The 15,530-nt window shown below is 38.9% G+C and overlaps 1 protein-coding gene across 4 annotated transcripts; it reads right to left on the bottom strand.

The window, feature by feature from the left end:
* Positions 1 to 738: 738 nt before the first annotated feature.
* Positions 739 to 12,607, bottom strand: tlcd3ba (TLC domain containing 3Ba). 4 transcript variants are annotated; one of them, XM_058412503.1, is made up of 9 exons: positions 10,099 to 10,385; positions 9,094 to 9,207; positions 7,340 to 7,500; positions 6,485 to 6,568; positions 5,412 to 5,628; positions 4,517 to 4,612; positions 3,724 to 3,833; positions 3,085 to 3,367; positions 739 to 2,981 (listed from the first exon to the last, which is right to left on the bottom strand). In XM_058412503.1, exons 3-8 carry the CDS (start codon positions 7,462 to 7,464, stop codon positions 3,115 to 3,117), a joined length of 885 nt encoding a protein of 294 aa, XP_058268486.1. In that variant the 5' UTR covers positions 7,465 to 7,500; positions 9,094 to 9,207; positions 10,099 to 10,385; the 3' UTR covers positions 739 to 2,981; positions 3,085 to 3,114. The 4 variants fall into 4 exon arrangements, with proteins under 4 accessions (XP_058268486.1, XP_058268477.1, XP_058268472.1 ...); XM_058412494.1 differs by lacking the exon at positions 10,099 to 10,385 and adding an exon at positions 12,550 to 12,601 and having other exon boundaries at positions 739 to 3,367; XM_058412489.1 differs by having other exon boundaries at positions 739 to 3,367; positions 10,099 to 10,372.
* Positions 12,608 to 15,530: the final 2,923 nt, after the last annotated feature.

Here is a 15,530-nt window from a genome sequence, read left to right as displayed (position 1 = left end):
CATGTGTATAGGATTTTCCTATTAAAGTAGCTGGTCTGTGTATGTTATTACATTATTATATCATAGTGTATTTTTTTTATTTGAGCCTATTTTTAATATATGGAACTTAAATCATGAAGGATCAGGTCATTTTTGTTTGTAAGAATGTAATGAAGCACGACTCTATAAGAACGAGTTGATGCGGACAGGCTCAGGGGGCAGCCCCCAGGGGGCAGCATTTCACATACTTTATCTTTCACAGTCATTTGCTCCCAAGTGGACATTCCTATATTCTCTATTCCACAGTATCCGAGTTCAGTCACTTAATGGTTTAGCTAATTGGGAATCTAACACTTATGAGTATATAAAAACAACACTGTAGAGTGAGTGAATTGCCCAAGAAGTATGAGAAAAATCTCAACAGCAGCTCTACTCCATCACAGCAGAGGAAGGTGTCAGGCCTTAAACATGAAACTCATCATGTAAAACCTTAATGAGATTAAAATGACACATGGCACAGCTTAATTTAATCTGATTTCACTCTAATCAGCACAAACTTCCCTTTCCTTTAATTCATTTAGGATGTAATTGCCCTGAACCGTGGCTGATCAGCTTCCTCATTTGTCGATTTTCCAGAAGAAAACTCTTTGTTACTCATTGCGAAGAGCATGCTCTAATAACGGTGTTGTGTGTGCGCTGTTTTTTCATGCTGGTGCATATTGTAGAAAATAAAAAAAGAGGTCTCACACAAGGTGCCAGAGTACAGTAGAAGACAGTAGAGTATATTGTAGCTGAGGGGACGAGTACAGGAGAGCCTTCAGCCAGGCAGCCACAGATGTCCACTCAACAGAACATTTAGATGTATTCATATGTACATTCAGTCTTCTCCAAATAAATAACATAAAACACTAAAATAAATAAATAATAAATCAATAAATGCAAAATATTGTTACATTACCATCTCCCATTCGCTTGACACCCCTTTACCTTATCAAATCAGACAGAGCTCGGCATAACAGAGCTCAGTCCGGAAGCTTGAGAAAGCTCTACAATAGAAATCCTGTTCTATTAAAGGGATCTGTGTAGGGTTTTCATTTCCTTTCAAACATAGCAATGCTGTTCATGTCGCAGGTGATAAATTAAAGCAAAAGGCAGTGGCTCTGTTATGCATGGTTTACGTCCACTCGTCCATGGAACTCGATGCAAACTTGTCCTGACCGATAGAAACTTTATCCTATGATAGAACAGAAAGAATAGAAAGGTCTCTTTTAGGACGACCCCGCCCTAATCCACAGAACTCTCTGGTCTAATGGGGATGCAAATGCTGTAAATCAGGTGCTATGTCCTTCACAGTCAGCAGATCTTAAACCCAACAGGAGATTCTGGATCAGCGTGTTGTTGGTGGTGGTTCAACATCTTACTAAAAACTCTGCATTGATTTTCCTTTAATTCATCACCTGCCCATGCATTAAAACAAACCCATTTAAGCTACATAGATGGCATTCAGCACAGGGAATAAATAAGTAAAATGAGAAATAAGAAAACATTTTAAGACTTAAAGGAATACGTCCGCAATATTCAAACTAAACTCTATCACATCTGTAGCATGTAGGCTTACTGCAGTCAATAATTTCTATAGCTATTTCAATATTTTCAGTTTTCTCATTTTCAGCTACAGAGGGAGGACTGGTGAGGCTCATGTCTGTCTCATCTTTTATTATCAAAATGTAATGTTTGCAGATTAGAATTGTGTTGAATTGTGAAATGTTGTGTTATCAGCTGCCCTTTGTTTAGTTACAACATATTTTCTTTACTCAGTACAGGTAAAATGCACATACACTACAGATAGCGTGAAGAGTGATTAGGTTGAAAAATGCAAGAGCATTCCTTTAAGGATCTTTGATCCAGTAAATGTGCACAGTCCTCTCCTTCTTTGCAGTGCAGTGTATTTCCTGCTAGCAGCTCAGTGATGCAGAGATGACCAGCACCCATCACAAACAGTACTGTGCATGCTGCCTGTCTCCCATGTATTACTGTTTTGGTCCGATTAATATGATGGTGAGAAAAGCGAAGCATGGACTGAAGCAGAATTTTAAGGGCAGTGTGTCAGCAGTCCTCTAAACTTCAACACCAAAGCCCTGCTGGGTTATTTTAAGCTCAATATGTAGGTCGTGGTCACAGAAAATGTGGTAACAGAAGCTTCATAAAAGGACAGGTGCAATGGGGCAGACATTTTAGAAAACAAACGGAGTTCCCCTGGGTGCTTTAGAGGAAGAGCTCAGGGTGAAAAGTGACTTGCTGGAGAGACTAGGTCAAAGGCAAATCCATCTCTCAGCACTATTTTCCCCCTTTCTGTTTAAGTCAAACTAGAGGCAGCTATTAGTTTAAATGTAATCCAGTCATAATAAATAAATAAAACCAAATAAATTAGAAGGGTAAATAATTCAAATGAATACATTCAACATAAATAATAGTAATTCATTAAAAATAAATAATTAAAACTAAACATATTGACACTAGACATTTTGCTATGTACACCCTGACAGAAAAGCTGTACCCTTTTCTTTCTATGAAACACAAAGGGCAGAGAGAGTGGGCTAGGAAGGAGAAACTAAAGAGACTGAATCCTCTCTCCTCACTCATCACATTTCTGTTAATGGCGGTTCAGCAGTTTGGAATACTAACATGCCCACAGCTTTCATCTGTTGTTTCTGCAGCTAGTACGATAATGGTCATGTACAAATGATAAGTGCTTGCGTACATTATATTACATACCCCTTCCCCAATGCTTTGAAATTCAGTCATGGAATATAACTTGGATGAAGAATACAATCCGAGCGTCTGTCCGCATCAGGAGCTTTTACATCAGGAGTATGAAACAGGCTTTATTAGCATGCTCTTGCAATTCCTCAGAGGGAAACAAAGAATGGAGATGATCATCTTCAGACCCTCTGTCTCTTTCTCCCTCTGATTCCTCTGCCCTTGACTTCTATCCTCCCCACCTAATGGAGCAGCAGGACATTTATTATTTGTAATATATTAGTATTTAACCTCAGGTTTCCCCATTATAAGTGAGGCCTAAAAACAACAAAAAAGCCTCTGCACCATCTTATGCTTCCAGCCCCTCTGTGTTTCTCAGTGTGTGTTAGGCTCTCGTTCTGTGTCACAGGGACTGTAGCCATTGGCTGGGGGCAAGATGGGGGTTTTGGGCTCAGAGTCCCTACAGACTGGGGGACGATGATGACGAGAGGCCCGGGTGAAGAGGCGAAAGGCTCCTCTGCAGATCAGACCGAACCAGTACACCTGCGGAGCCATGAGCAGAGCAGCACCCATGTTATACTGCCACGGAATGGACAGCGGCACCATATACATGGGGATATCCGCGTACCTACCACACACACACACACATGGATTTGCATGAGTATCCTGGGGTTTTAGAATCACGTTTCATGCTAACGACAATAGACTCAGCATTTATGCTGGCATTTATTCCTTTTTTTTTGCATAGCAGATATATTTTTTATATATAAGGCACATATATAAGAGCAAAGATAGCAGAGCACTGAAGAATAACATGTTATAATACGTGGAAATGCATGCAATTGTGCATTATCAAAGAGAACAAGTGTGACAATCTATCACACACAAGTATGTTTTTTTTTTTTTTTTATACCTGACCCAAGGTGCAGAGCCCCATCCAAAAAACTGATTAATGCTAAAGAAAGTTTACGAAAGAGAACATACCTGCCATAGGCGTAGTAGAGGTAGGGGAAGAGAAGAACTCGACAGACGAAAAAAGTGATCAGCATGAGTGCTCCATTAACTTTATGAAGAAGAGTGTGCTGCTGCTTGTACTGAAGCATGAGAAGAAAGACAGACAAGGCAGAAGAAAAGGAAGATACAGGGGTGAGTACCAGGCAAGCTTTTGAAAGGAGAATATTATCATGAGACACAACAGTATTAGGAACATTGCTGTTTTCTTGAGAGTGAGAGAGAGAGAGAGAGAGCAGTGCTCACAAAGAAGCTCATAACAAAGAAGTAAAGATATATATAAATATATACACACACACAAAGAGAACGCAAACTGAGCTTTGGAAATGGTTATGGATGCCACTAAATATAAAAAAAATTAGTAAGCAATAAACAGGGAAGGATAAATGGCACTGATGTTCGGTAGATGAATGTGTGATGAAGAAGTGATGAGGTTTTGATGAAGAGGTTTCGGGTAAATGAATGCCTGATGGAAAGTTAGTGCAGGATAAATGAGTTGATGTAGCAGAGTAAGCTAAATAAATATGTATCAGACAGCAGTGTTAGGTAGAGGGAGATAGATAGATAGATAGATAGATAGATAGATAGATAGATAGATAGATAGATAGATAGATAGATAGATAGATAGATAGATAGATAGATAGATAGAGTAAATGAGTGTGTGATGGAGAATATGGTGTTGTGTAGATGAATATGTAATATATATAAAATGATGTTGGGTTAATAAGTTGATGGATAATGCAATGTTGAGTAGATGAGAAAGTACCTGAATGAGTATTTTGCCCAGACAAACAGACGGAGTGCTGAGTTCAGCTAGGAACATGACACCTTGGAAATAATCCCCCTTTCCTTGTCGCCAGAACTGAAAGAAAGAAACCATTTTTATTAATTTATATTATTCATATATTACTCACTACTCCATTTTATCTCTATACTCATGACCGGTCTGTAAGTGCAATGTGCATTTGATGAGAAATTACCATTAGGGACAAGAGATCAAGTTAAAATTTCTAAATAAAAAAAAGGTCCCTACAATATTGTTTTTTCCACGGATGCTAGTTAAGAGCGATGATGTTGACGATGACAAAAAGAAGACAGTAGCCCAACACAAGGATACTGCTGCCGCTCCTGACATCATTCTTATGCACAGCATTTTTCTCCCCAGACGTTCCACCTCAATCAATCTCACTCAGTAATGCACTGTAGAGACCGACTCAATCAAATCAATTAAATTTCAAAAGCCGCTCCCTTTTCCCTCCCAGTTTCTTCATTGTTGTGACAGCGCTCAGACTTTTTCCAGTTCTATTTGTTGTTTTCACTGAAAGATGGATTAAACCTATTAACATTAGTAGCCCATTGTCTAAAAGCAGGATGGCAGGATTAGGCATACTTGGCAGGGTAAACAGGCATGTCTGCAAACTTGATATGAAAGCCGCAGAAAAAAAATGTTTACAGAGGCTAAAATTAGGCAACCGTTACATCACGGACATGAAGTGTTGAATGGCTCGTGCTCATCAAGGTCTCTGAATAGTTGCTCTGAATAGAAATAACTAAATAGGAGAAGGGCAATGGATTTGTTTTGTTTGATTGTTAGTTTTTTAGGCTTGTGGAGGATCCTCCAAGACCTAAAACACGCTGAAATATCCTCTTTTCAGACTCACCACAGACACGGGGAAGCAGACAGTAACCATAACGACATGATGAAGCACCATGAGAAACTCTCGCCACAGGTAGCTGCGAATGGCCGTGCTCATTTTTGGTGCATCCTCCTCATGACCTTTGACTTGCATCTTGTACCAGTAACACAGGAACATGGCGTAGATGTCATAGATAAAGTAAGGAACCGCAAACAGGATGTAGGTGCTAGTGAGCCAGTGCCTGCGGACACAGAAGACAGACGAGAAGAGGCGAAGGGGTGGGGGTGTGGGGTTGAGGGGTAGGGGGACAAAAAGCCATGTCTGTCATGCAGTTCAATGCATTGTTGAGGTTTGAATAACCACGGCCTACCTATTATTCCAGTGCTTGACATTAAATGCCACTAAGGGCTGCCGTGTGGATTCTACTTTAGGACTGCACACCTGTCCAAACACGGCCAGCATAATGCAGCGCAGGAGGAGGAGGAGGAGGAGGGACTATGGCACTATTCAAACTAACCACTGCTACCACTTTTCCTCAACTTTGACTATTAAAATTAACATCCAGAATGTTCTGCTTTCCCATCCTCCCTCACTTGTCCACTTTCCCTTTCTGGTCGAATCCTCCTAACCCACCTACGCATACGCACGTATTGCAGCTGAGTAATAAATCGAGGCCCTGACTGAAGCCGTGACAAAGTGAAATTCACTGCTGCAGCGTCGGAGTCTCAGACAGCTCTGCTTCATCACAGTGCTGTGGCCATTAGAACGCCACAGCGGATTTACAGAGGGAAACTAATTAGGTTGAGAGCCTATTTTGATTAAAGGGACACAAGGTGAGCTGAAGGCACATTCTTAGAAAAGCTCATTTTACACAACTTTACACTGACATGCATATATCCTTCTACCCTGTAGGTTTCTGTCCTGGAGAAACTAAAGAAATCCTCTCTGGAGGTAAAACCAAGAACGCTACAGGCTACAGTCTTCAATTATTTAACAAATCATGTTGCAAAAGTGCTTTGATATAGAGAGGTAATACAAGTGATTTGAAATAGACATCTGAACAACAGAAACAGCACTACTTTTGATCAAACACTTACTGGTCCTCGATGATGTCCTTACACGATGATGCAATGATGAACCCAGCTGAGGAAGCCAGGACTGCTTGAATGGAGGACACTAGCCTGTAAAAAAAGAAAATTGAAGAAATTCATGTAAAAGAGATGGTGTGATGTGTTACTGTTTATTATGTTACTAATAGCATGGCTCAAAGCATTCCTCTATTCATTAAAGGTACTTTTTAATCATTTTAGTTACACTTTGGTTCATTTGTGAAATCCTGTTATTGCCTCTCTTCTTTTTCTCTTGAAAATTATAAGTCCTGAAGATTTTTCTGTGGAGGAAAACCTAATGACTTTTACAAAGCACCGGCGATGGATCATAACCCATTTTTCTTTCTGAAAATGACTCGGTGAAGCAGTATATTCAGTGAGGAAATAATTTAATACACTTGAATTTAACTAGATTTTTTTTTATTTTTTAAAAATGGATATCTAAAACAAACATCTAGAGAGACCTGGATGATGACTGCTGAGAGAATAAGCCAGGGTAAAGGCTTCTTCATAAAAGCAAGATAAAACTTGCTATTATTGGTTGATATAATTTTTTACCATGCCCATGTGGTCATTGTGCATAATTAAAAATCAGAATGTGTTTGGATGGGAAAAAAAACATTTTGATTTCAATAGTATCAAGTAACTGATACAGGTGAACTGTGTAAAATATCACCAGGTTAGTCTGATTTGAGATGCCTTATTGAGAATATACCATTCTGTCATGTGTGTTTTATATTGTTTACGAAGCCACTATCTTCTCCATCTTCACCCTCACAGCTTATATCACACACACAAAAAACTAAGCTAAGCTCATGTGTGTAAGACTAAATGAAAATATACCTCGCGGAGACGATGACGGCGTCCGCCTCGCTCCATCTCAGCATCGGCGCTTGTTTCAGACATCTTTTGGACAGCAGGAAAAGGCCTGGGAAGAATATGGAGCCGGCTGCTAGGATGCTGAGCATGGTCCTTTCAATACTGCTCTGCTTCTCTGTCTATCTCTAAGAAGTGGAATGATAGGCTTTAAGACACATCCTTACATTATTATTTTTTTTAATGGGGGGCGACTACAGGGGCTGATTTACATATAAGCTCACATATTTTACCCAACTATTTTTGTATATGGAAATAAATGTTATACTATGAAGGACACAGGGATCACTTAAGGCAAGACCATTCAAACAGTGTGGCTGTGACGTACTTGAGGAATATTCTCACACCTTATTCCAAATCATAGTCTCCAAATGTAGAGACTAGACTCAATAGTTATTAGCAGGCATTTGCAGACTAAAGGTATACTTAAAGATATATACTTGCAGAAAATAAATTTGCATCACTTTTTACATGGCTTTTTGCATAGTCTAGACTTCAGAATACTCCATAAATATAAATATGGTTTGCAAACTGCAAAGAAAAAAAAACTAGTTTATCCTCCCTACATACTTATTAGTTCATCCTCCATACATATGGATAAACAGATGAAAAATAACTGTTTTAAAATGGAGCATTTACATATTTACATACAAATATACTTCTGCAATAAGACAACAATCATAAACTTGAGGCAGAATAATCCAATTCCACATATAAAGAGAAAAACAAAATTCTCTTCAGAACTTGGTTAATGAACTTTAAACTTACTAAAACCACATCTATGTAACACAGCAGCGTCTCATACTTTTTAGGTCAGTCATATCATATCATGCATTTATGTCCAGAGTCCAGCATCCCAGGAGCACCTCATCAGTCAATGATGAGATTTTGCAAGACAGGAGGAATACAGCAGCCTCTTGAAAACAAACAACCTGAGTTGGGAAACCCTGGTGTAATCCATGTTCAGTAGGGGGCTGACCGAAATAGACTCGGAAAGGATTAGCCTGCTGGAGATTTTGTAAGATTACTGCATGGCATGATAGGGGTGTCAGATGTACAGAGGACGAGATAGAGGGGGAAAGGAAGTGAGAGAGAAAGAAAGAAAGAAAGAAAGAAAGAAAGAAAGAAAGAAAGAAAGAAAGAAAGAAAGAAAGAAAGAAAGAAAGAAAGAAAGAAGTTGGAAATTCCAAGATCCTCGATTAGTTGGCTAATTATATAACTTTAACAGCACCATCACTAAATAATCACTAAAGTTTCCATTCATGAAAGTGTTTTTCCCCACGTTTGAGTAAAGTCAAATGCACAAAGAAAGAAAGAAAGAAAGAAAGAAAGAAAGAAAGAAAGAAAGAAACTTTGAATTTAAAGAAAGTAGATATAGCATAAACATATGATCACTAAAGTTTTAATTCATGATAGTGTCTATTTCCCCACTTCAGGTGACAGAAGAAAGAAAGAACGAACGAACGAACGAACGAACGAACGAACAGGGCAGGGGCTAGATGTGTTATGGAGGATGGCACTGAGTGGTACCCTGAAGAGGGTGGATGGATATAAGGGAGTGTTTTGTTCCCTTTCTACAGCAGCAGCACACACCAACAGAGGCCTCTACAAATTGCAGTAAAACACACTGTAGCACAACAGCAGCAGAACATCACACCTATTTGGAAGAAGAAACCGAATGTGTTAATGGAATAAGATCAAATATTAAAATGTTTACGCACTAAAGTTGGCAGAAACGTCCTGAAGGAATCAGCAGTAATGTGAAGCGTTGACGGAGCAAAACCATGGTGTTTGTTTCTGCATTGCAGCCGCAGATGGGACAGCTTCATTCATCCCTGATTCATTCAAACACACACACACACACACACACACATACATCAGACGAGAACTTCAGACCATTTCATCACCCAAACAAACGAATTAGAGCAAAATAGAGATTTCGAATAAAATGATTAATTTACGTGGAAACAGCTGTGCTCAATAAAACCATTACTCATGGCTAGCTAAGCATGCAGCTGACGGTGCGTTACTCATCACTTATCGGACCACTGGCACAATGACAAAATAAAAGAAAGAAAAAATTAGAAATAATATAAGCAGTTTCTACTGTCCGGGATTTAAAGATCATGATGAATAACAATCCTATCCTAAAATCCTACATTTTTAAACTGAAACTGCCCCCCCCCCAGCAGCGTGTTTGTAGTTATTAGCTAGCTAACAGAGTAGCGCAATGCTTCCTATTGTTTCCATGGCACTGCATCTCCATCATCAGTCCGGCGGCGCGTGCGGCAAAGCAAAGGCAAGATTTTAACACCGCTAACAGGCTGCGCATAAACACACATACATTTAACATGCTGGCCTCACAGCCCCTAAAGCATCATTTTTTAAAAAAATTATTACTATCATTTTCAATTTCTTTGCATTTTAGAAACAACGATCGCGCCCCTGTTGAAGAATAAACGCAGCCTAGTAAATGAATTACATTGTTAATGAATTGAGGCCGCGCGCCTCAGAGCGCGAGACGCTACTGTTACAGGATTCAGCCCGGGTGTTTTGCTCGAGGTTATAAGAACAGCCTGTTAACACAAAAAAAGCCGACGATGTACCAGATGCAAGCATTGGGAATATAGTAATTTTCTGCTGTGAGAAGATAGACTCTATGTAAAAGCCAAAGCGATAACGGGAAGACGTTTTTTTTACACCGGAGCCGGTGCTCGTGCACAAACCTGATTGAAGTCCACGTGATTGACCGGGTCTAGACCGAGTCTGAGCTTTTCCACACAGCTTTTGTGTGTGTGTTTGTTTGTGAAAGAAAATAAAAAAAAAACAAATCAAAAGATCAAAATTACAAAGCTAGGAGTGAGCCGAGACAACGTGACGCGCCATGGCCGCCTCCCAAACGTCACCCAGTTACACACCTAGTGCCCTACTCAGCTCAGGGTGGCTTTTAGCGTGCTGTAGTGGAGCTGCGCAGGGAGCACGGGCGCGTTTAGGACTCGGCCGCGTGCAGCATCACGGAGACTGAACGTTAGCTAGCATAGGTGGCTTTCACAAGCATCCGCCTCCTCACGTTTATCCTCCCTAACAACACAGCGCCCTATATGCCCAACTCCTGTTACATGGTAATAAACAACACCCTTATTCACCCACACTTACAATTAAATTAAGCATTCTTGCAGAAACTAGCCCATCCCATCCCATCACCTTAGTGAGGTCAGTCATGTTGGATTAGATAATGAGCAGAAGCGTTAATAGCATTAAAGCTAACAAGCTGCTAGAGTCAGGGGATACACAGCTCACTGGACTGACATGTAGGCAAACTTGTTAACGAGTTCAAATCAGATTTCCCTTTAACTAACATTATCTACAGCACCCATCACTAACACAGCATGAAGGTTAACAGGCAATTAACACTTGTATCAACTGTGTGTGTAAGATTTTATTAAAAATGTATTGAAGAAGCCATATCATGTACACCTGCAATCACTAAAGTTTATTTAATCCTTTAAAGCTAATAAAACACATTAAAACCTATCTATCTATCTATCTATCTATCTATCTATCTATCTATCTATCTGTCTGTCTGTCTGTCTGTCTGTCTGTCTGTATATCTATCTATCTATCTATCTATCTATCTATCTATCTATCTATCTATCTATCTATCTATCTGTCTGTATATCTATCTATCTATCTATCTATCTATCTATCTATCTATCTATCTATCTATCTATCTGTATATCTATCTATCTATCTATCTATCTATCTATCTATCTATCTATCTATCTATCAATAATACCAAAACACAATAACTAATATGAGCGAATGAATAACTAAGTAAGGCTGGTTATGTTTCAGTCTTTTTACATATAGAGACCTGTTAAGTTGGTTTAGAAACCTATTTAGGAACACTGTAGTTTAATTGCTGCAGATCAGTTTAGTCATAAATTTTAAAGAAGTACACAAAATGAATAAATACTCTTTAATAGACATGTTCTTCATTATCAGTTGAATGAACACTGATTGAAACTGAACCTCCGATGTCAGCATAAACTATGAGTTGTTGATGTTTAACAGATCCTTAAGAAACTAGAATAGAAAACAATCCAATAGAAACTAGAAAGAAAAGAAGAATCCAAAATAAAATAGATCTAAAAGGGTCACTTTTAACGAGATGTTTTATGGAGATTATCTAGGACTGGACAATATGAAGGTGTGATATTGCAGTTGATCACAACACAATACGCTTGTACCAAGTTCGGTATTTTTGTACCAAATGTTTTGCACTACTGATGTGTCTCAAAGAGTGAAGCGTATTTTTGGGGATAGTAATGTGAATTATTGACATGCCATTCTTGCTATATCTCACAGCTATACAGACATCTGATGCATGTGAACGTGTTAATATCCACTACTAGTAAGCAGCCTTTTCTCTCTTGACCTACATGAGTCCAGAATACAGAGAAGGAGATGTGAGCAGAGAGTGTAGAGCACTGAGCTTCATTTGACTGGTAAATACAGAGTCAAATAGGTAACATGCTGCTTGGACACCTTAACAGAGAAAGTTAGTAGGAAGGCATTCTTGGTGCTGGCTATGCAAAATCCATTTGTCTTATATAGCATAAAAGATTAAATTGTTAGTAATGAAGGAGTCAGAAAGCTGCTTGTGGAAGACATGGGATATGTATTCTTATCAAAATGACCCATGTCACAGTTTTACTAACACAATTACCAGCCAAGGCTGAATGGGTGTCATATTCAAAGTCAGAATTGGTGTAAGATACAATGGTAAAAGTGTAAGTTTTTAAAAGTAACTAGATATATAAATACCAGTTATATTACAACACACACACACAGTAAACAGTAAAACCATAGAAGTATTATGGTTTAATATATCGACTACTACTTATAATAAAAGTGTAAGCTCAGAGTTTGGTCATCACAAAAACCATCATATCTATCTATCTATCTATCTATCTATCTATCTATCTATCTATCTATCTATCTATCTATCTATCTATCTATCTATCTATCTATCTATCTATCTATCTATCATACACAAATTCTATTATATAGGTTATTATATGTCTCTGTATCTCTCTTCTTTAGCTGTGCACATTTAGTAGTTAGTAGTTAATCTCTATGCAATACTCAATGATGGAAAAGAAAATACATCTCACCTGTGTGACACACAGCTACAGAGTTACTCAGTGTCTCTCTGCTTCACTAAAGGTCTCGGTGAGCTTCATTTCACTTTTAAATCTCCGCCGCAGAAGCCGGTAGGTGAGCGGTGATTGGCTGAGAGAAGCCCGGTCTGCCGGCTTGCACCTACTCTATTGGAGCATTTATTTGACTAACAGGATTTTAACCCAATCATAAGTCAATATAAAGTGACCTGATGTTTGTTAGCTATTTGTAAAATCCATGCAGATGATGTTGGAAAGGATGGTGACCTTTTAAAGAAATATTAAAAAATATTTTATTTAAAATAAACTAAAAATTGTTCCATTCATCCCACATCACTGTATATATACAAATCTATCACTGTATACAGATGCCATCTTTTCTATATTTTATCTATCAAGGATTGTTTTAAAAAGCATTTACTGCTTTAATAAACAATGATTAGCCATAACATTCTGAGCACCGAGAGGTGAAGTGAATGACACTGATTTTCTCCTCATCATGGCACCTGTTAGTGGGTGGGATATATTAGACAGCAAGTGAACATTTTGTCCTCAAAGTTGATGTTTTAGAAGCAGGAAAAATGGGCAAGCGTAAGGATTTGAGCAAATTTGACAAGGGCCAAATTGTGATGGCTAGACCACTGGATCAGAGCATCTCTTAAACTGCAGCTCTTGTGGGGTGTTCCTGGTCTGCAGTGGTCAGGATCTATCAAAAGTGGGCGACTAAGACTCACTGATGCAGTGGAGTGAGTGAAGGCTGGTCCGTGTGATCCGATCAGACAGACGAGCTACTGTTGCTCAGATTGCTGAAGAAGTTAATGCTGGTGATAGAAAGGCAGCAACAGGGGAACCAACACAATATTAGGCAGGTGGTCATAATGTTATGCCTGGTCGGTGTACGTTCTTCTTACTATTTCTGTTAATCATCTGTTTCCACCAGGAAGAGTGCTTTTTGGCCGACCTTATTTCAAGTTCAGTAAGTTCTGCATGCTTATATATTTGGTTATATTTAAAAGTACACATCGTTCACTTTCTCAAGTAAAAGGTCCCATGGATGTACTCTTAGGGCATGAGTTCTCAAATTGTTAGTAGCAAGGTACCATTTTAACGGTAAAAGCAATTCCCCAGACATCCTCACTATTGATTTATTATGTGAAAATGATTTAAATAGCATTATGTCTATTTATTAAAGCCTTTTAATCCTTTCCACTAATAAGTGGATTAGTTATAGGCTGACCCGTTATTCATTTATTCAAAGTTTGTATTAGAATCTAATAACATTAATACATCATTCCCAGAATCACCTTGAGAACAATTGCTAATAATAATACTAATAATACAGTTTTGCATTTTGCACTTTGCCAACTACAAATTACTTTAATTTCATTCGTCTTCATTAACTGCTTTATTTTGGCCAGGCTTCTGAGAGATCTGAAGCCTATGGACAACTGAGCATAAAGTGGTCACTTGATCACAGGATACCATACACGCACACACACACACACACACACTAACACACACAAACACACACTTTTATGTAAATTAAGCCGTCATTTTCATGTTCTGAAACTTACTATACTGACATTTTTCCTACTCAGGATGCTTTCACTATTAAATCCACTGACAGAAATAAAAGTACACAGTAGTCTTCATTTTACCCTAAAACAAACATAATCAGGCTATATTTTACCATCTAAATGAAGGGCAGTCTTGGAGGAACATGACCTAGTTAGTCTAATTTTATTGCTATGAAATTTTAATTCGCATTAAAATTTCATCACAGTGATTTTAACATGGCAAATCAGTACAAGATCCTGGCATACTGGGGAATCTATTGTGTACTTGATATTTTGTAAATTCTGTGAATTTTTGTTTACTACATTCTGCTTAATCGATAGTTGGGGACAGTCATAGCTTTAACAAACCGGCAAATCTTTACTGAGCCAGCAATCTTTACTTTAACATACAGGCAAATCTTTTTTTGTGATGATTCAGTGGCTATAGAATGACAGAGGTTATATCAGGTTACCTATGAGCAGAGTTTTCTGTGTAACCTGGTCTCTGCAATGGAACCACTGGAAATCAGCCATATCATTAAGACCACTGAGAGGTGATGTGAATAACACTGATTATATCGCTCCATTGGCACCTGTCAAGGGCTGTCATATATTAAGCTGCATGTGAACGGTCAGATCTCAAAGTTGATTTGTTGGAAGCAGGAATAAGACCAAGCAGCTACAATGGGCATTTGAGCATAAGATCTGTGCCATGCATGGAGAAATGGAAGAAGGAGGCCTTGTCTGATGAATCATGTAGACATGAGAAATTTCAGGTTTTGGTGTTCATGTGGATGTTACTTTGACATTGGAAGGTACCATCCATCCATTCATTTTCTATACCTGCTTTATTCCAAATTAAGATCACGGGGATCAACACATATTGGGCAAAAGGCAGGGACACCCTGGACAGGCCGCCAGTCCAGACAGACAACCACACACACTCACACCTATGGGCAATTTAGAATTTAGAATCAACCTAATGTACATGTTTTTGGACTGTGGGATGGAAACTGGAGTACCCAGAGTAAATCCACCCAGGAACGGGGAGAACGTGCAAACTCTACACAGAAAGGCTCCTGCCTGTTCGAACCCGGGATTCGGACCCAGGACCTTCTTGCTGTGAGGCAACAGTGCTAACCACTAAGCCACCGTGCTGCCACTGGAAGGTACTAATCAGTGTTAAAAACCAAGTATATTCCTTTATGGCAACATTATTCCCCAATGCAGTGGCCTCTTTCAGCAGGATAATGCACCCTGCCATGTTACAAAAATTGCTCAGGAACGGTTTGAGAAACATGAAAGAGTTTGGTGGTGACTTGGCCTCTGGATTTCCCAGATCTCAATCTGAGCATCTGTAGGATGTGCTGTACAACCGAGTCCGATCCATGAAGGCTCCACGTCACAACTTACAGGAAA

The sequence above is a fragment of the Hemibagrus wyckioides genome, linkage group LG02 (assembly GCF_019097595.1).
Source record: "Hemibagrus wyckioides isolate EC202008001 linkage group LG02, SWU_Hwy_1.0, whole genome shotgun sequence".
NCBI classification, from domain to species: Eukaryota; Metazoa; Chordata; class Actinopteri; order Siluriformes; family Bagridae; genus Hemibagrus; species Hemibagrus wyckioides.
Note: the sequence above shows the minus strand (reverse complement) of the source record. Positions and strands in the feature narration are given on the sequence as shown.

Excerpts from the sequence above, each read along its gene's own strand:
- tlcd3ba (XM_058412511.1), bottom strand. The coding sequence starts at position 7,464 with ATGCTCAGCATCCTAGCAGCCGGCTCCATATTCTTCCCAGGCCTTTTC. Across the intron at positions 5,629-6,484 it reads AAGGACATCATCGAGGACCA|GCACTGGCTCACTAGCACCT; the intron begins GTAAGTGTTTGA and ends CTGTGTCCGCAG. Across the intron at positions 4,613-5,411 it reads TCTGCTTCCCCGTGTCTGTG|TTCTGGCGACAAGGAAAGGG; the intron begins GTGAGTCTGAAA and ends TCTTTCTTTCAG.